The sequence below is a fragment of the Heteronotia binoei genome, chromosome 6, assembly GCF_032191835.1.
Source record: "Heteronotia binoei isolate CCM8104 ecotype False Entrance Well chromosome 6, APGP_CSIRO_Hbin_v1, whole genome shotgun sequence".
Classification (NCBI taxonomy): domain Eukaryota; kingdom Metazoa; phylum Chordata; class Lepidosauria; order Squamata; family Gekkonidae; genus Heteronotia; species Heteronotia binoei.
This window is the reverse complement of record NC_083228.1, coordinates 23,448,104-23,472,406: the sequence shown is the minus strand read 5'-3', so window position 1 is coordinate 23,472,406 and position 24,303 is coordinate 23,448,104. Positions and strand designations below refer to the sequence as shown.

General features: G+C 42.2%; 1 protein-coding gene across 2 annotated transcripts in view; it reads right to left on the bottom strand.

The window, feature by feature from the left end:
- The window catches only part of LOC132573571 (solute carrier family 22 member 15-like), a 39,580-nt gene extending 26,587 nt beyond the window's left edge, over positions 1 to 12,993 (bottom strand). For both annotated transcript variants that reach the window (XM_060241117.1, XM_060241116.1), the window contains exons 1-2: positions 12,800 to 12,993; positions 3,958 to 4,104 (exon numbers count right to left, since the gene is read on the bottom strand). In XM_060241117.1, coding sequence (XP_060097100.1) covers positions 3,958 to 4,104; positions 12,800 to 12,883 — 231 coding nt within the window. In that variant the 5' untranslated portion in view covers positions 12,884 to 12,993. The remainder of the gene's footprint in view (positions 1 to 3,957; positions 4,105 to 12,799) is intronic.
- Between the last annotated feature and the right edge of the window lie 11,310 nt (positions 12,994 to 24,303).

Genomic DNA, 24,303 nt, shown 5'->3' with positions numbered 1-24,303 from the left:
CAACAAATCTATTTCATGATGTCTTGTTGCTTCTAAGCCAATGATAGTCTTAAACCCAAACAGCCAAACTAAAGTTGACAGCTGAAGAGCCACTGCCATTTTTCTTATAAAGCATAAATAGTAGCTACTGGAGACTCTGGCTTAATAAAGGCAATACTGTGAGTAGATTTTTTAAAAAGGTAACACTTTAGAGCAGGGGTCCTCAAACTATGGCCCGCGGGCCAGATGCGGCCCGCTGACGACGTTTATGCGGCCCGCCGGGTTATGGCAAAATCAGACCAGAAGTGACGTTCGAGTTAAACTCGCGTTAGCAACGCACACTTCCGGCACTGGGCTGAGGCGGCGGAGACAGAGTGTGAGGTGATACCGAGGTGAGGTGAGTTCCCAGGCCGGGGTGTGTGGTGTGGGGAAGGGAGAGAGATGCAGAAGATGGAGAACTGATGGCCCGCGGCCTTGTACAGTAACAGCAGCCCGGCCCTCCAACAGTCTGAGGGACAGTGAACTGGCCCCCTATTTAAAAAGTTTGAGGACCCCTGCTTTAGAGCAATTATGTCCGCGCTTGCGTGCACAAACGTGCATGTATCCAGCTTTCCTGGTGCTCATTTATTGATGCAGAAGGAGAAACTTGTGAGTGTGTGTGAAGTGCCATCAAGCCACAGCTAACTCACGGTTTTCTAAGTAAGTCATTAAGCAGAAGTTGTTTGCTACTGCCTTCCTCTGAAAAGTGTTCTGCGGTGGTCTCCCATTCAAGTACTGACCCTGCTTAGCTTCAGTGTTAAAGGTAACACCGTAGAGCAATTGTGTGTGTGCTTGCATGCAGAAGCATGCATGTGTCCAGCTTCCCTGGTGCTCATTTATTGATGCAGAAGGAAAAATTTGTGTGTGTGTGAAGTGCTATCAAGCCACAGTTCACTCACAGTTTTCAAGGCAAGTCATTAAGCAGAAGTGGTTTACTACTGCCTTCCTCTGCAAAGTGTTCCTTGGTGGTCTCCCACCCAAGTACTGACCCTGCTTAGCTTCCAAGATCTGACAAAATCAGGCTATACTACATCATTCCACATCCCTAAACTCTACAGTACCTTTATGTTTTCCCATCCAAAGAAACAGCAGCTTGGAAGGGAGGGGGGTTACATCAAGCAAATTATAGGGGGAGGTTGCAGGGAAAGGGATCAAAACTGAAGTTAGGGCCCTGAAGAATTATTTACATTTTTTTTTTTAAAAAGGGAGATCCTGCCACAAATCCCTTAGTGAAACTTATTGCATAAAAAACTTCAGCTGCCCATTTCTACACATTAAGAGGTGGGACCTTTTTCTCTGGGATTTCCGGCAGCCCTTAGCACTGACTTGTTTTAATGATACCTTTTAATGAGTTAAAGGATTTCTGAATTCCATTTATTGTTGTTACCTGCCTTGGGTCCTGACTAGGCTGAGAGAAAGGCAAATCATATAAATATTCTAAAATGAATACATAGATTTTGATGCAAGTTGCCCTAATCATTGATTTTCCTTCCAGTAAAAATGCAACAACTATATTCAAATAAATAAATCCATCCTTAACAAATTAAAGCTACATTCAGGTAACTGCATTTGCATAAATTCTTCCTACTCTTTCCTCCCCTCCCAAGCTGTTTTCCCTGCCCACATTCAGACTGTAAGCGATCTGACTTCTTGATTATTGTGCTTTAAAGCACCAGGCACTTAAATAGAACTTAGTGATAAATTAGTTCAACAGGCAGAGATCCAATGAATCTTGAATATAACTCGAATAAAAGAACAGACCTTTTCCACCCAGCCCTTTATGCTGCAGTCCCTACACAGCCTCCCCCCCACTCAGCTGATCCAGAAGGTTGGGGGATTCTTGAGATTGACATGAGAAACTATAGTGGGAGGAGGTGTTTCATAGAAATCACAGACAGACTGGCACTCTGGACAAGCAGATGTATCTTCTGTCTGAATTCAAGCACTTCTAAATTCAAACCAATGTTTACTAAATTATTTCTATGAGAAAATAATATTCAGCAGAAGCACTGGTTCTGGAGTACTTCCTTGAATCATCACAGGTCCCTTTTACTATAACAGACAGAAGGAACAAAACTATTCAACAAGTCTAAAGCACAATTTCTCATTCGTTCTGCATTCATCTCAATACCATGTATAAAGCTTTTCTTAAACTTAACTTTATGCTACAATGGGGAGAAAGTATTTCTTTTAGCTTCTATTACAGAAGCATTAATTTGCCACACTGAAAAAACACAGGAAAGACCATAACTGCTCTCCAATGTTCAATAACAACTCCTTTTAGAATTGTTCAATCAAGCAGCAGCCGTATAAGTATTTAGTTCATGTTTCCCCCCTCCCCTTTGTTATGTTATCTGAATGTTTCAATCCAAGAAGAAGAAACATTATGTTAACTGCAGAGATATGTTTGTCATCTATTTGATGAGTAGAATGAATAATCCAAACAAACTGAAATACCACTCTGAAAAAGACTGTGTGAGAATGAAGTAACTCCTGCTGCCAATGATCTTTCAACATTTGTTCAACACATGGAGTGGAGTGGAGAGGAGCAAGACTACACTTGAGCCTACCAGGGACAGACACATGGACCAGACCATGGACCACATATAGTTAATGGTTTATGAGCCCGGTCTGTGCACCCACCGGACCAGACCTCCATGGACCATCCCAGAAGGCTCAGGGGTCTGTGACTTGCAAAAGCCACGCAACATGCGAGTGAAGGCCAGTGACTTCACTCACTCCTTGGCGGGTGAAGTCGCCTCTCGGCCTTCACTAGAACACTGCCTGCCTTTGCAGCACACAAGTGAAGGCCAAGCGGTGAGTTCATCCACTTTCAGGTGGGTGAACTTGCCACTCAGCCTTCACTCACATACCACCAATGTGTGGTGCACAAATTGAAGGCCAAGCAGTGAGTTCACGCACTTCCAGGTGGGTGAACTCTCCACTAGGCCTTCACTCATATGCCACCCAGCTTTGCAATTTTAAATGGCTTTTACAAAGAGGCTAAGCAGTGTGTAACTTTGAAAAGCACATTTAAATTTTAATGGCCTTTGTAAAGCGGTGTGACACACGAGTGAAGGCCAGAAGTGGGTGAACTCACTGCTCAGCCTTCACTCATTTGCCACTTGGGTTTTTCAAAGAGGCCAAGCGGCAACTTCACCCACTTCGAGTTCACCCAGAAGTGGGTGGATTTGTCACTTGGCATAACAGTCCAAACAGACTGATCCAGTCCATGAAACATGGTAGTTTGTGGTCCAAGAGTCTGTGAATCCCACAGACCAAACAGACCACCATTTTTCTGGACCATGCTCCCTACACAAAGCTTCTACACACTGGTTTCTTGATCACACAAGTAGAACCCTATGCATGTAAAGTTGTGTATGTGAAGATTCTTCTAGCTTCTTCCAAGTGTTGGAAGAGATCTTGCAGACAGGGTATTCTAATACATGGGAAAGCAGAAGGGAAGCTCTCTCCTGACTGCCCAAATACAGCTGGTAGTTTTTAATACCCCTTTTTCTATTTGCTCTGGGATTAAAAACTACCAGCTGTATTTGACTGCACTGCACTCATAAAAACAGGCGTGTCAAATATGAGAACGATTTAAATACGCAATATGATGCTTAACTATTTAAGAGGAAAAACTATAATCGAAATTTTAAGAAAAGAAGCAATGTTTAAACTGTGATGCATCTTTTTGGACTAGAGGTAAGAGTACCAGGTCAAACGATTTCTTTGCTAGCAAATTCCATATACTAATTTAATGAACCACAAAACATGTGCAAATCCAATGAAAACATACTTTTCTCCCAAGATTTCAAGAGGCAATGGCCTACATCAAAGCCACAGGGTAAGAAAAAAACATAAAATGTTTTTACTTTATATAAAAACATAAAATGTTTTACTTTATATTAAAAAATAGTAACCCTAATGTGTACTTACCTCAGTTGCTATAGACGTGAAGTTATTAGCAAATCTGACATGCTTTGCAAGAGCTTCTGTACTTGTTGGAATCTCTTCCTGATCAATGTGATATTCTGGCACGGCTCCCACTATTAAAATAAGCATAGACTGGAAGGCCACAAACACCTTAAAAGTAAAAGAAAAAGTCTATTAAGGGGGATCAAATATTTTACATAAGCAGGATTTGAGGGGAAAAAAGCCACAACATTCTGTCATGCTTTAGCATAACAAAGAAACATAAAATAGGATAGGGTTAGGCAGAAGGAAGCTTGAGTCGCAGGGAGTCACAGCGGTTTTCCTGATGATGTCTCATAAGTCACCATTTTACTTTCTTCCATATGTTAATCGTTTCCATTCACTCCTATGGGGCAAAATAAAGCACTGTACTCTAGGACTCCGTTTCTGTCATGGTGACACCATTGACAGGTTCTCAAAGATAGTAACCCTAAAAGACTGCAATGTGTCACTGTGTATAACACAAATGAGCTACCATCCCCAGGGATACATGGACAAAAACACAATGCCAGATGATTTATTCATTTGCAAACATTAAACAGGCATCCTTATCACACATACACACCCCAACAGAGACACCTGTTCTATTAAAATGCAGTGGCAGTGGAAAATAAACAGATTAGGGCTGAAATCCTAAATGCACTAACAAGGGAGCAAGCCACACTGAAGCTAGTGAAACACAGTTAAAAATCATAACCAGTTAGGAAATATTTTGTAATTCAAAAACTATGGGTAACATGAAATGCCTGTTCCAAGCTTTCTCAATGATCCTTTATTTCCTATATTAGATTGTTGCTGAATCAAAGTTCACCACTTGAAAAATCATCTCACTTTGCTGTTATAGCAGCTGAATTAAATTTTATAAGAAACCTTTCAAATAAAGATTTCAGTTATGGAAACAATAGAGCCTTCCACAGCATTCCGTAGCCCTAACTAGAGATGTGAAAGCTGTGCAGAGGGAAGGAAGAGCACCCCTGTTAGCTCCTTTTTCCAATGAAAGAATCTGATATTTGGAGGAACAATAAATATTTAAGTATATTAAATAATAATTCCTATATATACTGTAAACGCATAATTATTAACCATGTTTTAATGTTACTGTTCATAATTAATACGTTCTAATGTGTACACAACTACTGAATAGTCCAGAATTTTAAGCAATATGAAATTTAATTTGATATACAAGTATTTCTATTTTCAGCTTGATTTTTTCTCTACCTCTTGGATTGCAGAAACTAAGATACATGTGCTAAGGCTGCAAAGGCTGCAGCAGTTTGCAGTTCTCTTGGAGAATGAGTATATTTGATTGTAGCAAACTACAATTCATAAATATGCAAAATTACGCCACTTTAGAAGCACGTTTTTTATCTTTTTTAAAGCAGTAAACAAAGTTACTTTCCCCAAATATTTTCCCCAAGATTTCAATTTCCCACCCCCAAGGCTTTTAAATTTTTGAGAAATTTTACATTTTCACCATACCCTGACACCTTAAGAACGTATCTCAACTCCCAAAATAATTTTTACAACTTCAGCAACAAAGATAATTAAAATGATCTAAGAAACAACCTAGTCAGAATATAAATATAAAATAGAGATAATATACAGAATAGAAATCTGTAAAATATATATTTCTCCTACTTTATATAAAAATAGAAATATGAATTCTAAAGATGCATCAGGTAAACTCAATATGTGAAGTATTAACATTTTGCCAATGGGTAAAAAGTATTTCAACAGTATATATTTAACTTTTAAAATAAATAAAGCAACACACAGCTCAAACGAAAGGTCGGGTTGATCTCAGATGAAATGGCAAAAATATAATGTCCAATTAACCATTCAAAGAACTTCCACTTTTCTTCATAATGCATTTTTCTGTATTTAGCCACAGTTTTATTCCACTGCACACATACTGAAGTCACCTGAGTATCATTTTTTCAAGATCAAGACCTCAATATTTTAAGTTAAATGCTTAAGGTGTTATCTTTAAACACCATTTTCAAAGCTTTAAACACCATTATTACTTTCCCTGCATCAAGATACAATTCTCTTTTTATCTGCTCCTTTTGCAGTAGGGCATCTATCACATGAAAGACTTTACCATTATTTTTAATCAAACAGGTCCAACCTATTAAAACTGAGCCAGAAGATCTGCATATTAAGGAAGAATTTGTTAATAAGATTAATGCTGTTTGGCTTGGACCTGATATTTCTGCGAGGGAAGATTAAGGATGAAAACACAGCCTCAGACAACAATGATGCAACTTGCTTCTCTGTTCAACTCATAAATACAGCACAGAAGTCACTTCCTCATAATATCATCTCATACTACTTTACTAGCCTCTAGTTGGAGAACACCCTGACCTAGATGGCTCAGGCTACCCAGATCTCATCAGAACTCAGAAGTTAAGCAGGGTCAGAACTGGTTAGTAATTTGATGAGAGGCCACCAAGAATGTCCACACTTGCTCTGCAAAGGCAGTGGCAAACCATCTCTGAACATCTCTTGCTTTGAAAACACTACAAGGTTGCTGTAAGTCGGCTGTGACTTGATAGCGTTTTACACACACACACAGTTGGTGAAACCACATGGGCATAATAATTTATATGCTCCTTGGGTGTGATGCCATTATTTGACAATTCCCAACAACTGAATGCGGTGAGTGAAAAGAGATCACCAACCGTAAGTCAAGAAAGCATTTAGCAAGATTTTCCTCAGTGACTGGATTCAGAGATCACAAGAAACACATTTGCTTAAAAAGCAGGTTGTTGCACAGACCCTGGTCAGTCTCCCAAACACACATCAAAAACCTTCATGCAGAACCCCTAAATGCTATCCTGAGATCCCCTGAATTGGCTCGCTGTTAGTAAAGTTTTAGTACTGGTGCAACCACTCACTATTGCTCAGTGGTACTAAGTGGGAGAGGTACAACTGCAGGGCCTAGAAAAAACTTGGCTATAGATTGTCAGAGACTCTCTCACCCTGTATTTCTGTCTAGCTGCTTCACTGCATTCCCTAAAAAATTTTAAAACTGCAGAAAAACAGATTTTACGGACTTTGGCCCCTCTCCATTTCTTGACATTTTATCCAATTTTCTAATCGTGTCTTCTCTGAGAAACACATGACCATGGCTGGAATTCTCTCTTCTTCATTTACTCTCTTCTTCATAGGGTTCCTAACAGGCCAAGAGAAAAATGTTCTAGGGCAGGCGTGTCAAACATGCAGCCCAGGGGCCAAATCAGGCCCCTGGAGGGCTCCTATCAGGCCCACAAGCAACTCACTGTCATCTTCTTCCTTCTCCCTCTCTTGCTTCCTTCTGCATCACCGCTTGCTTTTTCAGGCATGCTCAATCACACAGAATTGTGTGATAAATAAATGTAACAGTGGGGGAAGGAGAGCTAGCTTTGCCAAGCTCTCTTGGTTGCTCAGTAGAGCTATTGAGCCAAGCCTCTCTTCCTTCTGTTGGTTAAGGCTCAGCAAACTAGTGAGGTGGATTAGGCTGAGTGTGTGTGTTTGTGTCCTTTATAAAATTTATAACTCCCTGACCTGGCATTACATTTTATGACACAGATGGCCTGGCCCAAAAAGGTCAAGCTCCGGCCCTCATAGCAAATGAGTTTGACACCCCTGCTAGGGGCTTAATGTGAGGAAATGAGCAGCTGATGCTTTTCACTGCATAAAAGTAAAGAACATCACTGGTTAAAAAAATATATCCCACTGAACCTCTATTAAAGGGCCTGGACAGGGGGTTTTTTCCCTCCATGCAGCTAACAACCCTACTTCTTAAGATACAAAGAGGAGATAAAAACAGAGTTCTCTTTATAAGGAGATAGATAGGTGAGCTGTGAACAGCTTTTGACTGAAATAATATTTCAAATGGAACTATGTATATGGTGTATGCTGACAAACTGGATAAAAGGATGCAATTTAGTAAGATCTTATGACCTACTGCCTTTTAAATTTCTGCTTGGAAAAGGCTGGAGAAGCAAGGCCCACTTGGTAAGTCTTCAACAAAATGGGGAGAAGGGGGTAGAATGACAGAAAGCATGCCCTGAGAAAGCACCATTAAGAGCTGAATTCATCTTGGGCACTTACATTTTTCTGTAGCACTGTTCAATGCTGTGTGTTTGTGTGTATCTGCAGAAATCTGAGGGGAGTAGTGCTACTGAACAAACTGGGATTTCTAAATTTGAGTATAGTGAGAAACTACAGCTTTCATATCATTGCATATGATAATGGCACTCGTCTGCTCTGTTCCATGGATGAATGTTATGTGCTCTAGAAAATTGCAGGCATTTTCCACTCCATTTTCCTACAAAGAAATCTACATTGTACAAATTAACTCAATCATTATATACAAAGTTTTGGTGCTCCTGCTATTTGAGCTCAAGGAGACTATAACTCAATCATTATATACAAAGTTTTGGTGCTCCTGCTATTTGAGCTAAAGGAGAATATAAAGGTTGTGATTACAGAGAACATTCAAAGGCATTACACCCAACATTTAGTCTATCCATGGCTGGGACAACAACAAAAACTGAGATTCTAAACACAGTAACAACATATCCCATAAAAGACTCAAAGACCAGGACAGTAATCTTCTCCATTGACAGAGGAGGGTTCTATTTTGTTAGGTGTGTGACTGTCCACTTTTCACTGTCATCCAGAACATTAGTTTCCACCTTGCAATCATAATATAAAAAATGAAGAAAAGAAAAAGATTTAAAGGAGTTAGTCATGCACAGAGCTGCTGCTTCTTTTTAAAAATACATTTTAGACATCATTACTCTGAATTTTCCAAACCCATAAAAATCATACTTCACTTCAGAAAACACATTCCAATTTCACCCTTTAGCGGAAAAATTAAACATTACACATAAAGCCCAAGCCCCTTGACACATCACTAGATTGTTCTTGGTTACACTCTTAAAGCCACTATGATGTCATAACTAGAGTCTGGTAGTCAGCTACTAGTTTTGCCACAGGTTGGTTTGAGATTGGAGCCTACACTCACTCCCAAAACAATCTGCTGCCAAATCCAGGGACTACAAATGCCATGCCCACTCTTTTGTACCCTAATTACTAACTGATGTGGCCAGATATTCCTCAAGGCAGGGGTTCAAATTCATTTGTTATGAGGGCCGGATTTGACATAAATGAAACCTTCTTGGGCCGAGCCATGTGTGTCATAAAACGGAATGCCAGGTAGCAAAGATATAAACTTTAAAAGGATAGACAACTAAAGATTTTTTAAAAAACTTAAAACATACATAAAATTGCAATATTTTGTTTAACGGTCCCTGATAACTGACACCTCTTGCTTTGAATTATTGCATCAAAATCTGGAGACAATGTCTGTGATGTCGCAATCTTGAATAGGCTGTTCAGGTGTGTATCTGTAACTTGTAAGCTTAATTTTGATTTATTGACATTCATTACAGAAATCTCATGGTGGAATCAGCTCCCTATAGAGGTTTGGGCCCTCTGTAAGACGGAGCTGTTCCGCCATGCCTTCGGCTGAGGTGGGCAGGCGTCCTTATCTTGCTACACCATCTAACTGGCCTCCCAACACTGACTACCATCTGGACAGGAGGAAAAATCGGGCTGATATAGTTGACATCTTTTGGACATCAAGCTGTGAATTTAAGTGTCCACGCTGCCTTAAGTTAAATCCGAGCTATCAGCTTAACTGTTTTAACTTCTTAATATGTCCTAATGGTTTGATTGTTTTACTGTCTATTTATTGATAGTTGTAGTGTAATTGTTGGTTTTAATTGTTTGACATGTTGGAATCCGTCCTGAGCCCATTATGGGAAAGGGTGGAATATAAATTCACAGAAATAAATAAATAAATAAATAAATAAAAATTGTTTGAGCCTAAGACCCAGGGGAAAACAGGAAACAGCTGGGCATTGTGAGCTTTTGTACATAAGTTGATTAATGTGCTGCTCAGCCAAGGGAGAAAAAAGAGGTTTTGCTCTGTAACTCCTGTACGATTGAGCCAGCCTGGCTAAGCAAGCTGCGATGCAGAAAGAAGCAAGAGAGAGAAGAGGAAACAGATGACAGTGAGTTGCTCGAGGTCCTGATAGCAGCCCTCCGGGGGCCTGATCCAGCCCTCAGGCCGCGTGTTTGACACCCCTGCCTCCCTCAGGGTTTTAGAGCTGTCCTAAGAACTTCCAGGGACTGATGTCCAGGGTACAGCAGAATCTAAACCAGCTTATCAAATGGGAAATATGTTCATCAAGTCTTCTTGCTTCTTAAATTGGGTTACAATATAGATGACTGTGGCTGCTTCTGTACCATTTCATAGTTGCGTTTGATCCATTCACTCATTTTATTACAGAGGATCTGAGTCTACTTATCACTTCATCTATCACTCCAATGTTCCCTTACTACTGCTGGTTCATTGTGTACAGAAATAAATGGCTGGCTGGGACATTCAAACAAAACACAATTGTGCATAATGTAACTGATCTCTATCTTCTCAAAGCTTGTATGTTAGTCAAGCTAATTTAATTTTTAAAACAACTCCTCTGTAGCGTGTGTACCACCTCCACAAAACGACAAAAAGAGATTGAGGAAAATTTTCACTTTTATACCTCAAAAGTATATATGTAGACCCCTGTGCATGCACTGACACAGGAAACTCTATTTTACAGGAATAACTTCCCAGCTCAGTATCACTAGCTGTAAGTTATAGTTTCCAGCATCCAGGTCCAACAGTGAATTAATATAGATGACTGCTTATCTCATGACAAGGTGATTGGTTGATTGCCTGTATTTAAAAAGTGGCACATCTTTTTTCTACCTTGTGTTTCAATTAATGCTCAGTTTACATGAAAATCTATGCAGATCATTGATTAAATTACCTTAAATGCACACAATCAAGAAAGGTTCATTAACCAGCCCTGAAGACAAGATGAGCCATCATGTATGTCACCTTCAGCTAACTTGGAGGGGAAAATGCAATATACAACTGAGAAAAGACTGCCCACAGGCAGGGTAGCCAACAGGCCTGGAGAAAAATGTTCCATCCCTTTAAGACAGGAAACTGTGGCCCAGGAACCACATGTGGCTCTTTCACATATATTGTGTGGCTTTCAAAGCCCCCACCACCCCAAGGGTTGGCTTGGAGAAGGCCTCTTTAAATCACTTCTCCAAACCAAGCCAGCTGGTGGCTTGCAGAATGCATTTCAAGTTAAAGTTGCTTTCTTCCCACCTCTCCCTCTCTACCATCTATTTGCCTTCCTTCCTGTCTTCTGACACTCAAACACATGACATTTATGCTATGTGGCCACCCCAGCTTTAAGACATTGTTTATAGCGGAAACAAGCAGGTGAAGCTTTTCAGGGAATGGGGAGAAATAACATCCTGTTATGCCTCTGTTAAAGAGACATGGCACTTTTCTCCAGGCCTGCTAGCATCCCTATGCTCAAGAAATTATTGGAAGGCAAACAAATAATGTAGCAGCGATGGTAAAGCTTAAACAAGTAGCTAAGCTGCTTGAATGGAAAGCTTTCGAGGAACCCTACATAAGCGACCATGAGTACCTTGAAGGAAAAGGGAGGGATTCAAAGTAAAAACAAAACAAAACCCAGATATTATATATATTTGAATTAAAAACTGTTTTCCATCACATAACCCCAGCAGCAGCTTACAACATTTTTTAAAAATACAAATTTCTTCTCCGCACCACCACCCCTCACCACTTCCAACATAATCATCCTAAAGGTAGGATTCAGAATTGCAGTTGCTTAGATGGTAGATGTTTCTTTCTCCCCAGGTGAAAAGGTCCTTTAACATCTCAGAAGCCATGAAAGGAGAAACCAGATGCTGCTATGCTTCATACGTAATTCATATGACCAGTTCAGAGCAGCAGTTGGTTGGCTGGTGCATGTTCCAGCCAGCTGTGTTAATATCCTGGGCACCAAGCGGGGAGGGGGGGCCGTTATAGATATTCAGGGGGGCGTTATATTCAGAGAATTTGCCTTCATTTATGGCTCCTTGTGCCTAGCAGGCAAAATTCCACAGGTGCAGAATCCTGAAGCCCTGTAGGGGGGCATTTATTCTTACCTATATATTGTTCACTTTCAGCAGTGACAGCCAAGGTCCACTTAGCTCCTACAGTCTTTCAAAGATCTCCCTCAATCATTCTATCCTCACAACGGCCCTCAAGGTTCTGCTTGAGAGTGCGCAACGGACTCAAGGTCACCAAGGCAGGATAAAGATTTGACCCCTCCGGTCCAATGCTCCCTCTGGGCTCACGCTAACTCAGCTTAGAGGGAACACTGCTGTTGTCCAATGTTCCCTCTAAGATGCAGTCTTGTGAGCAAAAATTCTACTTTGTGAGCTACTGGCATTAAAGCTGTGAGGTACTACATAAATGAGTGTGCTGTGGGTTCATCGTTCCTGAGCTAAGACAAAAATATATGAACTGGAGACTAAGGCTAAATCCCCCAGACCTCATGACACGTCACACTGGCCTTCCTTAAACATTTCCCCTTCACAACAACCCCGTGAGGTAAGTGAGGCTGACAGCGCGTGACTGACCCAAACAGCCCGAGGGTGTCTCCCGCCCACCGCTCCCAACCACTAGCAGGCAAGCAACGCGGCGCCCTGCCTGTTGCCCTGGCAACCCCCACCCACCCCTCTCTCGCTTTCCCCTCCCTTCGCGGCGCGCGAGCTTCGCCTAGCAACCGACGGGAGAAGCGAATAGGAAGTCGGGGGGGGGGGGAGGAAGGGGGGAGTCCGGGCGGCCCTCGGAGTGGGGAAAGGGGAGGGGCTCGGTGGTCCTCCCAACGCCCACCTGCAGCAGCACCAGGAAAGCGGTGAGGCGTCTCTGCCTAGGGCCGAACTCCCCCACCAAGCCGAAAGCCTCGTCCAGCTCCATGGCGCCGCTCGGCCTCCCCACAGCATCCCCGCCGCTCCCCCGACCACGAACGGCGAGGCCTCAGACCGTTGGGCTCACTCGCTCGGCGTTGTTGTCGTCATCACAATGCTGAGGTGGCGGCGGGAGGAGGAGGAGGAGGGGGGAAAGAGGCAGAGGCCGAGAGAAGCCGACACGCCCCCTGGCGGCCGCTGTCCGAACTCTCGCAAGACGTCGGGGGAGGGCTCAAGAGGGGGCGCTGCTCCACCCCGCCCCTTTCCCGAGGAAGCCAGCCTGAGCGCGCAAAGGCTTCTGGGACAGAAGGTCTGCGTAGAAGAGATCTGGTCGGAGGTCGGGTTATAGGTTGAGCTGAGCAAGCCGGCTCAGGAGTAAAACTCGAAATACATGCATAACATAGATCTTGGTGATGTGTTCGCGATGGATTGTAGACTTCCAAAAAATGAGGACTTTTGACTCACTAATGAATTACTGAGAGTGAAGAACAGCCAAGAAAGTTTTAAATTGCTTCACTGACGCCGGGTTTTTTAACTGTGGTTGTAGCGCACACGTGCGAGTAAAACCCCTGGGATGATTTCCTGCCGATGTGCGCGAGCTCCAGTGACATGTTTGTAAATGCTCTGCGCGTTTATGGCACTGCCCTGCTCGGGTCAGTCGCAGTTCATCGGGAGTCACTGGGCGGTGTAGTAATTGCAGCCTTCGGGTTTAGTGGGAAGTAATTATTTGCGTCCTGATAAAAGGCGCGGAACTGAGTTGGCATCTGCTGATCCTTTGCACGTTTTTGTAGAACTTCATTATAAATTTGCATGAGATCGAGTTACCTGGCCGCAGTCCTGGGTGCCTATTCAGCACTCTCCCATTTACTCAGAAGTAAGTCCTACTTATTTGAGTGGAATACCTTTGTATTTCTCTTTTAGAATAGTGTAGCAGAATAATTTATTTTTTATATTGACAAACTTAAATAAGGGATATTAGTTTTCTGTCTCATTGCATATGCTAAACCCATCTTCCACTATATTCTAATATTTTTTTCTATTGGTAAACTAGAATATTTATAATCAGCCTTGGATTCAGTGGGAGCTCACAGGAGCTTTCTGAGAGTTCCACCTCCTTGAACATGAACATATGAAGCTGCCTTATACTGAATCAGACACTTGGTCCATCAAAGTCAGTATTGTCTTCTCAGACTGGCAGCGGCTCTCCAGGCTCTCAAGCTGAGGTTTTTCACACCTATTTGCCTGGACCCTTTTTTGGAGATGCCAGGGATTGAACCTGGGACCTTCTGCTTCCCAAGCAGATGCTCTACCACTGAGCCACCGTCCCTTGTCCATTGAATAGTATGTGCAGCTGCATAACAATCCCTGAATGAGCTCCACCGCCTATTTTTCTACAGAATGACCCATTTATAATGTATGCTACATGTTAAAAAAGAAATTAGATGGACAGGAACACCTCTGAGAAAAACATGGTCTCAATTTAACCCAAGCTCGAGGAGCAATAGAGCAATTAACACTGCATTTATTGCCTTGTGACATTCTCACCATCATTATCCAATTCTGACATGTTACTGCCTTTGTTGTTCTTTGAAAGACCAAATGTTCTTTCAGTTTATTAATTTCAATGCTGTGCCATTGGATTCTGACTTTGTACTACTTTGCATTGTTAACCACTGCACACCAGCTATATGTAGCACTGCTCACTGTACCCGATTTCATTGTCTGATGAAGTATGCATGCACATGAAAGCTTACATTCTTAATAAAACGTTGTTCTTAAAGGTGCTGTTGTTCAGTTTTGTTCTATTGCTTCAGACCAACATGGCTGCCCGCCTGGATCTATTTATTTGAGTGGAAGTTATTCAGATAACTGCCTGGAATTGTGATGGGCATCACTAGATTCAGGTAGGAAGCCATGTTGGTATGAAGCAATAGAACAAAGGTCTGAATCCAGTGGCACCTTTAAGACCAGCAAAGTTTAATTCTGGGTATAAACTTTTGTGTGCACGCCCACTGCCATTGAAAAACAACTGGACTTCCTTCTCACTGTGTACAAATGATGTCACATGAATGGGTTTTCCATTGCCTTTTTTCTTTTTGAAATGAAAAGCCTGCTTCTAATACTACTGTGTGACTTCATTTAGAATACTGTGTGCAGTTCTGGTCACTGTATCTCCAAAAAAAAAAAATTGCAGAGCTGGAAAAAATATGTGGGGCAACTAAGGCAATTAGGAGGTTACCATTCTAGACAAAAAAAGATGGCTAAGGGGAGACATAATAGAGGCTAATACAATTAATCACAAGGTGGAGAAAAGGCTCTTCCCCCACCCAATTAAATTGCCGGAAAATAGGTTCAGCAGAGACAAAATGAGAGACTTCTTTACTCAACAAGTAATTAAACTGTGGGATTCACTACCAGGGAAGGTAAGTAGTGATGGCGATGGACATAGATAGCTTTAAAGGACAGGCTGATGGAGGAGAGGTCTATCAGTGGCTGCTAGCCATGGTGACTGAAGGGAGCCTCCATATCCAGAGGCAGCAGACCTCTAAGCGCCAGTGCTGGGAGACAGCAGCAAGAGAGAGCCTCTGCCTTGTTTTTGTTTGGCCCTCCAAGGCAACTGGTTGGCTGCTGTGTGAAACAGGATAATGTACTAGGGATGACCCATTGGTCTGATCCAGCAGACTCTTAGGTTTTCGTCCAGGACTTTTTTTGTAGCAGGAACTCCTTTGCATATTAGGCTACCCCTCCCTTTGATGTAGCCAATCCTCCAAGAGCTTACAAGGCTTTTCTTACAGAGTCTACTGTAATATGTAGCGTAATATGCAAAGGAGTTCCTGCTACAGAAAAAGCCCTTCAGCCCATGTGGGGCAACTGCCTCATTTCCTTCTAACCTCATCCCAATTTCTGCTGTTTGTCACTGGGATTCTCCTCCCCTGCTTTTTTTTCTAAACTAGAGAAGCAGCTGAATGCAGGGCATTGCACCCTGACAGTTATGCTTCTTAGCTGAAAGCAAAATGCAAGGGTGGAGGAGGTATGATGTCTCTAACTGTCAAGGAATGCTTATATATACACATACTTCTTTTTTCCAAAGCCAAAGGCAGTTAGTAGTACTAGCGAATATTTTAAAGAGTTGTGATGTGTGAATAGGGAGGTGCAAGAAAGGGGAGCAAGCATAATCTTCAGGAAAAGGCAAGTCTCTGTTCTGCATCCTTTTCAACTTCCCTTGCAGTGATTGTGAAGTATAAGCTTTACACTTCCATGCTTTGGGACTTAAATCTAAACCAAGTCAACAGGAGGGACCATGACTCAGTAGTAGAGCATACAATTTTACATGGAAGGCTTAATTCTCACCTTAATTAAAAGACAGCCACTTTGGTGAAAGGACCTGATATCTGGGACCTGTACCTAACACCTGAGAGAACAACTATTTATCCGAATGGACAGTACTAACTAGATAGGCCCAGTAGTCAGTATAAGGCAGCATCGTAGGTTCATATGTGTCTTTTCAGTATAGTCTCCTAAAATCTGTTTATTTGAACAGAATGCATGTTTCCAGCAGCAGAGGGAGTGTTTCCAAGATGTGAAAACAGGTTTGCTTTTTGGCTTATATTTCTTCTTTTTGGTTTGTCTTCTACCATACTCCAATCTGTGTATATAAACCACATTTCAATTTGCAAATTAGGTGGGTCACATGCAGACTGCCAAATAAGAGCTGTTCATGTGCAGGAGAGAGAATGATAATTTCAAAAGTAAAGGCTTCTCAAAGTCAACATGAGGCAGTCATAATCACAATTTTCGTGAGGGAATACAGTCATTGGTATAGAGCTCAGGACAACATTTGTGATTCTCATTTTATCCTCATGAGTCACAACAATCCTATAAGGTAGGTTAGACTGATTGACAGTGACTGGCCAACAGTCACTCAATGAGCTTCATGGCTGGAGTGGGGATTTGAACCCAGCTCTCCTTGGTTTTAGAGAACATTAATTCATAGGGTTGCTGTAAGTCGGAAGGGACTTGACAGCAGTTAACATACACACTCCCTGGTTTTAGTCTCTCACCACTATATCATGCTGGAACATTAGGATTAGTAGCCTAAATGTGGGATCCAAAGTTCTCTGGAAATTATAACTAATCTCCATACTACAGAGATTGGCTCCACTGAAGGAAATGGTAGCTCTGTTGGGTGGCATGTATAGAACTCCTAGAAGGATGGATGATGGAGGACTTCCATTTGTCCTACAATATATCATAGAGACTAAATTGATTGATAGTCTCTTGTAAATTGAGGATTGAGAGATGTGAATGCTATTGGTTGTTGCTCTCTGAAGAGTATTCAGATTGGATTTTTCACCTTAACTGAGGAGCCCTCAGATTCTGAAGGATGTTTTAGACTGAATAAGATCATTTCCTCCCATCAGTATTCAGATTTCCCACTCATAATTTGCAGGAAGGTGAGAACTTGGGGGAGCTGATCTTTGACCTGGTTCTGACATAACATCCAACTGAACTCCCTCCCCTAATTCTGCCCTCCCCTGGGACCACCCCCAAGTTTCCCAGAATTTTCCAAGCTGGGATTAGCAGCCCAGTTTCACTAGCTCTGAAATTAATAACATTTCTGTGTGACCTACTTGGCTACTAAGTGTGCTTAGCATGGTAGGCCAAAGCAATTACGGTAACTTCATAAACAGCTGCTTTCATATTAAATCCTGTACTGTGTGTGCTGCCTCTCTCTTGCACATGTGGAGCCTGTAGGAGAGGAACAGGAAGCTTCCTAAGGTCATCCACTGAGTCACAGATAAACCCTTGCAATAGAATTGGGACTGAAGGGGGGAGTATGCTTGCTCATCACCCCCCTTTGGTCCCCAACCCAGCCCAAGGGGCCATTAGAGGAAATTCTGAGGAGGACCAGAGGGACCCTCCTCCACAAGATTCCCTTCATTCATAGGGCTGGCTGATGAAATTGCAGAGAAGGAAATCACTTTTCACTCCGCCTTCTCCATCAATGAGTTTCATGTGGGCCTCCTCATATCCTCACCATGTTTTGCTTCCCATTTGATGCTACAATTATAAATTCTTCCACAAGGAACAGTCTCTGTAATTTGTAAGAGTCCATCATGTACATTGGCTTTAAAAATGTGCAGTGTATTTAAAGCTTTAATAAAACTATCATTTGAACCCCTGAGGCATTGCTATCTCAATGGCATTTCTGTTCATGGTCTTAAAAACTAATAGCAAATCTTAACAGGAGCATTGTGGCCTTAAAGCCTTTTTAAAAATTTATTCCAGTCCAAGCTTTCTTGGGCTAGAACAAACTTCCTCAAATGTTGTGTGTCCTCACTAGGCGGATGTTATCTGAACCATCAGTCAGCACAGCTGATATGCCTACTGAGAAGTTTTAAAATATGTATACTTTAAAATTTTACAATTTTTTTTCCATTCTCAAATTTTAAACCTGTGTTCAGGAACTAACCGACTTATCAAGATCAAAATGGAAAATAATGAGCTCTCTCAGAAGTCACAATATATTCCAAATATCTTTAACACTGGAATGTGCTTTGAAGATTATTGTTTGATCCCTTCCCAATAATCCTCAGTGGATCACTGTTGTATATTTTGTTCTTATTTCTACACATGAGTCCTGATCATGAATCAGGATTGTGCATTAAATTAGATGAAAGACCTGATCTGAAAGAAGAGGTTGAGCGTGCCCATCAGACTGAATACTGCTGGAATATAATTAGGCTAAGTAAAGATAATTTGTTCAGCTTTCCCTGCTCCAGAAATACTTTTTAATGGAAAAAAGTAAGCCCATAATCATTTACAAACAAAAAAGGCAATCCATGCATTATAATCTAATTTTTCTTCAGGCAAACATACTTTTTTCATACCTAGTTTAGGCACGATTGCAGAGAGGGGAAGGAAAATAGCTTGTGTAGACAATACCTGCAGGCAAATCACTAAACTGTGACAAATGTCTGGCTTGTACTAACAAAAGTCAGGAAACGGCTGGATAGTACTAAAGCTGTTTTTAATTTAGCCTAACGTGTCTCTGTCTCAAGGCACATATGGTCAGAAAACTATCTTTCCGTATCATCTGGCTTGCCTGATAAGAGGCTAAGCTACAGTAAACCAGCTGGTGGTGCTTATGTATTAGGAGGGGGTTTCTGAAAATTCCTGCATATATTTTTCTTTAATATGACCTTATGGCTACAAACACTGGGAATTTTGCATAGATGAAGTTTATATAAACTCTGACATAAATCCAAGTTCTCATATTCTTTGGACAATTTCCTTGCAATTCAGTTTTGATAAAGAGTTTAGACATCACATAGAAGTTGTTTGTTTGGATTTCTAGTGGATTGTTTCCCATTTTGGAGCATCTAACTTTTCATTTGTCATCCTGTCGTAGAAAAGGGCATTATAGCATTAAGAAAATGTCGCAAATAAGATGCGACACCAGACAGTGGTTTGGCATTGCATGAATGTCCCTCAGGTTTCCACATAAACCTTATGATCAGCAAACTATGGCTTGCAGTTCCCCACCAAACTTGAATTGCGAATCATGATCAACCAAGAAATACCAGCAGCAGTAAGGGGGAGACGGTGTGCATACAGTCAAGCCATCATTGATTTGGTGCCATATCTAAAACATCTCATTGACTTCATCCTCTTTAGGGAGTTAAAGGACCAGCGAACACGAGAAAAAAGTGGGCCTTTGCCCCCCCCCCATGAAGTTTTATTCATTTTCTAACAAAAAACACAAAATCAAACCAGTTCACAATTAAAAATGAATTAAAGTTCAGTAATTACAGTTTCAGATGGCATCTGTTTCAAGATCTGGTCCCTGGTTGAACAATAAATAGAGACAGATGATAATAAACAGCCCTGATTGGTCCATTATGTAGCAGGGAGGCCATATTGATGGTCAGTGATGCCCAATGCCTCAACTAAAGGCCTGGCAGAACAGTGAATAAAATAATAAAATATACATCCAGCTGACTCTGTTCCAGTGGTAGTCTTCCTTTTGTTTAGTAAAAATTTGTGTTTTCACTCTTCCTGCCTCTCTGATGGTTAAAAACTACGATAGGGTACAGCAGCTTGCAGATCTCTATTACTGGGAATAGTCACAGTTTTGCTTGTAAAATACTAAAGTACTCCTGCTTCTAAATTCCATAAATATGTCAAACAGTAATTTTCATATGCTAAATAATAAATGATGCATTTTATGTAATTAAAATTATTAAATAAATTTAGGGTTGTTAAGCATATGCTTCATACACACTCCAGCCTGTGTGGTTTTTTGTTTTTTTTTACTCCCCACTACAGCTTCAGTGGTTGCATCTTTAACAGCAGAATCCTAAACTTCATTGAACAGAACAGTAGGATTCCAAGTAGATTAGCCTAGGACTGTTCCTTAATTCCCTTGCATGCCATGGCAGGGCTTTGGATTCAGCTGGATTCAGGTAGCCGGCTCAAGGTTGACTCAGCCTTCCATCCTTCCGATGTCAGTAAAATGAGTATCCAGCTTGCTGGGGGGAAAGTGTAGATGACCGGGGAAGGCAATGGCAAACCACCCCGTTAAAAAGTCTGCTGTGAAAACATCATGATGCAATGTCCCCCCTGAGTCAGAAACTACTGGTGCTTCCACAGGGGACTTCCTTTTTACTTGAAGAAAATATCCTGCAACCAGGAAGAGATTTTAAAAAATAATACGGTTGCTGGTCTGAAAAAAGGGTGTGAAATAGTTCTGTAACTCGTTGCACATCTCTAAGCCCCTTTAACAAGTACTTTTAGAATTTAGGCCTATCCGAGTTTTCCTGTTGCATTCCCAGTATGCTTGTTGCTGCCACCATGGCAAACCTTGCAGAAGCAAACAGCAATGAAAATCATATGTATGGAGTAAACTGAACATTGCAGCCAACTGAAAACAAGCGAGTTCTGTCTATGGTACCTATGGGTAGGGCTGCCAGCATGCTTGGAGAAAAATGTCCTGTCCCTTTTACAGAGGAATAATGGAAAAGAATAGCTGCAGCCTTTTATACCACTGAGCCTCTATTAAAGGGACTAGACACTTTTTTCCATGCTACTGGCATCCCTGCATGTGGAAGCTATTTACACACCCACATAGTGGTTTGGATTCCATGTGGTTCAGCATTACAGCAGCAACCACACCACAAACAGCAATATGAGAAATAGATCTTGGCTGGATGTATCTTTTATAGCTATTTTCGGCACAATTCAGTTTTGAAACTGAAGGTTCTCTGGTAGGGCTCAACATGTAACCTTTATGTTGACCATGCACAGCATAATACTCCAATCTCCAGCTCTCATACGTGATTATCTATGTGCAACTTAACATGCCAACTCCTACGTGGAAATACTTAGAACCATCTTTGGTGGAGGAGGCTGAAGTGGTATCAAGGGAAAGGGCTGAGTCTGGAATCTTTAATTTTGTTAGGAAGTGTATTGTTCAATTTCAGTTACATAGTCAACATCTATGTACAGCTTTAAATGACACCTAAGCCCTCAGTACAGAGTGCAGAAGAACTCTTAAGTCAAACAAATTGGAGCTATAAAGAAATTGAATTTTAATGGAAGCTCAGTTCATAATATTTCCCCTGTTTTTCTTGGTTCTTATAAAACAGGATCTGAGAGTTATGTTTCCATTAGGGAGTCCCTGCTTTGAAAAACAACAGCTTGGCTAGAGTGTTCTGGATTGATGTCCTTTCATGACCGCTTTGATTGGAAGTTCTCATGTATCTCACTCTATGTGAGTCTTCAAGAAAAAAAAATCAACATGTACACCACCCCCACCATCAATATACACACAGAGAATGAGAACTACACAGCTATTTCTCTTGGCATTCACTAAGAGAAGGAAATTCATGCTAAGAACGCCTGTGCCAAAATAAACACATTTTGTTCTCAAGCAAGGAATTGCTGGAATATCTTCTTGGTAGGCCAGCCACTAAGTTACATTCTCGCAAACTGTTTGCTTCCAGGCACAACGTGTGATCTAGGATAACGCATGAGTCAAAAACTTAAGCAGTTTCAGAGCTAAAGGGGACAGCCTACGTTGGCAAAGAGTGAAGCAGGAAATGGTCTAAACAGGGACCAGCAGCTGGAGGCCTCTGGGCCAAATCCAATGTCCAGCCTAAAGATAAAAAGATAGCTGCATGGAAATTGATGTATATGCTAACAAGGCGTACTAGTGTACTGCTTAGAAGAATGAGGGTTAGAACTGCGACTGTCCAACCTTTGCTCCATTCTCAAAATGCTCCTTGGAAAACTAGACACTGATAGAATCTAGAGTGATGACAAGTTAAAACCGTTGATGGTTGCACAAAATAGGAAATTCAGCCTCTAAGGGTCACTACAGACATGACTTTTTATGAAAGGTGATACCAGAGGACAACTGATCAACACCATGGCATTTGTGCTATGGTGTTCAGCAAGATTCCAACTTGTTTTCCATGCTGCTGAGAGTGGCTGTCTGCAGATCTTCAGTAGGGTATCATCAGTACATGGTGAAATTCAGCTCTATTTCTCCTCTTAAACAGGCAAGAGATGTAGTTCAGTGGTAAGGAGAAGACAGGTTGCTTACCTGTAACTGTAGATCTTTGAGTGGTCATCTGTGTATTCACACTCATGGGATAGAGCGCCTGCGACGATCCCCAAATCGATACCTAAAAAGCCTGGGATTTTTTCGCGCTCAGCACCAATGGGCATGCGCAGGCGTCCCAGTGTGCATGCTCACTGGCGCCAGCGCAAGGATCCCGCCAGTTCCTTCCTGACTGCTGGAAGCCCCTACTGGAGGGAGACCGTCAGCAGTGGAGAAGGAGGGCGGGTAGTGTGAATGCACAGATGACCACTCGAAGATCTACAGTTACAGGTAAGCAACCTGTCTATCTTCTTCGTGGTCTCTGTGCTTCACACTCATGGGAGATTAGCAAGCAAGACATACCTGGAGGCGGGAAGACGGTCAACCGGAAGAAACAGCTTGCAGCACCGCAGCTCCCAGACGAGTCCTCTGTTGAGCATGTACGTCCAGCACGTAGTGCTTCATAAAGGCATGCGGAGAGGACCAGGTGGCAGCCTTGCAAACGTCCATCAGGGAAATGCCTTTCAGGAACGCCACCGACGTCACTATTGCTCTTGTAGAGTGTCCGCGAATAGGCCCAGGTAACAGCTTCTTTGCCAACAAATAACACAGTTTAATAGTCTCAGTGAGCCATTTCGAAAGCTGCTGAGACGAGATCCTGGAACCTAACTTAGGAGCAGCATAAGAAACAAAAAGCTGCTGGTCCTTATGAAAACTCTTGGAGCGACTTAAATAAAACAATAAAGCACGCTTCACATCTAGAGCATGCAACCTACGTTCCTCATCCGAGGAAGGTGCAGGATGAAAAATGGGCAACCAAACTTCTAAGTTGAGGTGGAACTGAGAAACCACCTTGGGGAGAAAAGAAATATCAGGAGCTAACGACACTCCACCCTCCTGAAACACTAGATATGGGTAGTCACAACGCATAGGCATGAACGCCACTGCATGGCGTGCTGATGTGATGGATACCAAAAAGCAGTCTTCCAAGATAGAAGCTGTAACAAACATGTGGTCATCGGCTCTAAAGGACGTCGAGTCAGCCTGTCCAATACTAAAGTCAAATCCCACAACTGTGGGGGTGATCTCGATGGAGGATGAAGCCTAAGCAAACCCAAAACAAGGCCAGCATCCACCAGAGATAACAAAAACTCAAAATTACCAACAATCCCACCCTTTGGGGTGAAACTGAGGGATCAACTAAGAACTGCAGAAACCTCTGCCACTTCCTATCATAGGAAGCGCAGGTAAGAAAGTTTCCTGCTGTTCAAGAAAACATGTTGGACTCTGCTAGAGAACCTACAGGGTCAATGAACCACACTGTCAGCTTCAGGTGGGGCACGTTGTGATGGAGTACATGACCGTCCTGAGATGACAGAAGGTCCAGTTCTGCCAGAAACTGGTAGAAGACCCCCCTCACCAGTTGGAGCAGGATCGGGAACCAGTTCTGGCAAGGCCACCAGGGAGTCACCAGGATACAGCATGATCTCTCTCTTGTGATCTTGTTGACGACCCTCGTCAGCAGTGGCAGAGGTGGGAACAGATAAAGGAACCAACCTTCCCACGGGAACAGCAGACCGTCTCCCAACAACTCTGGATCTGAGCCTCCTCTGGAGCAAAACAGAGGACACTTCCGGTTTTCGGCTGTGACAAAGACATCCACCTGAGGATACCCCCAAAGCTGAAACACGGGTTGAAGGAAGCGCCACTGTAAATCCTACTCGTGCGGGGAAGCCGCACCCCTGCTGAGGGAGTCTGCTTGCAAGTTAAGGACCCCTGGGAGATGTGCTGCCTTCACAAAGATGTCGTGGTCCAGATACTCCGAC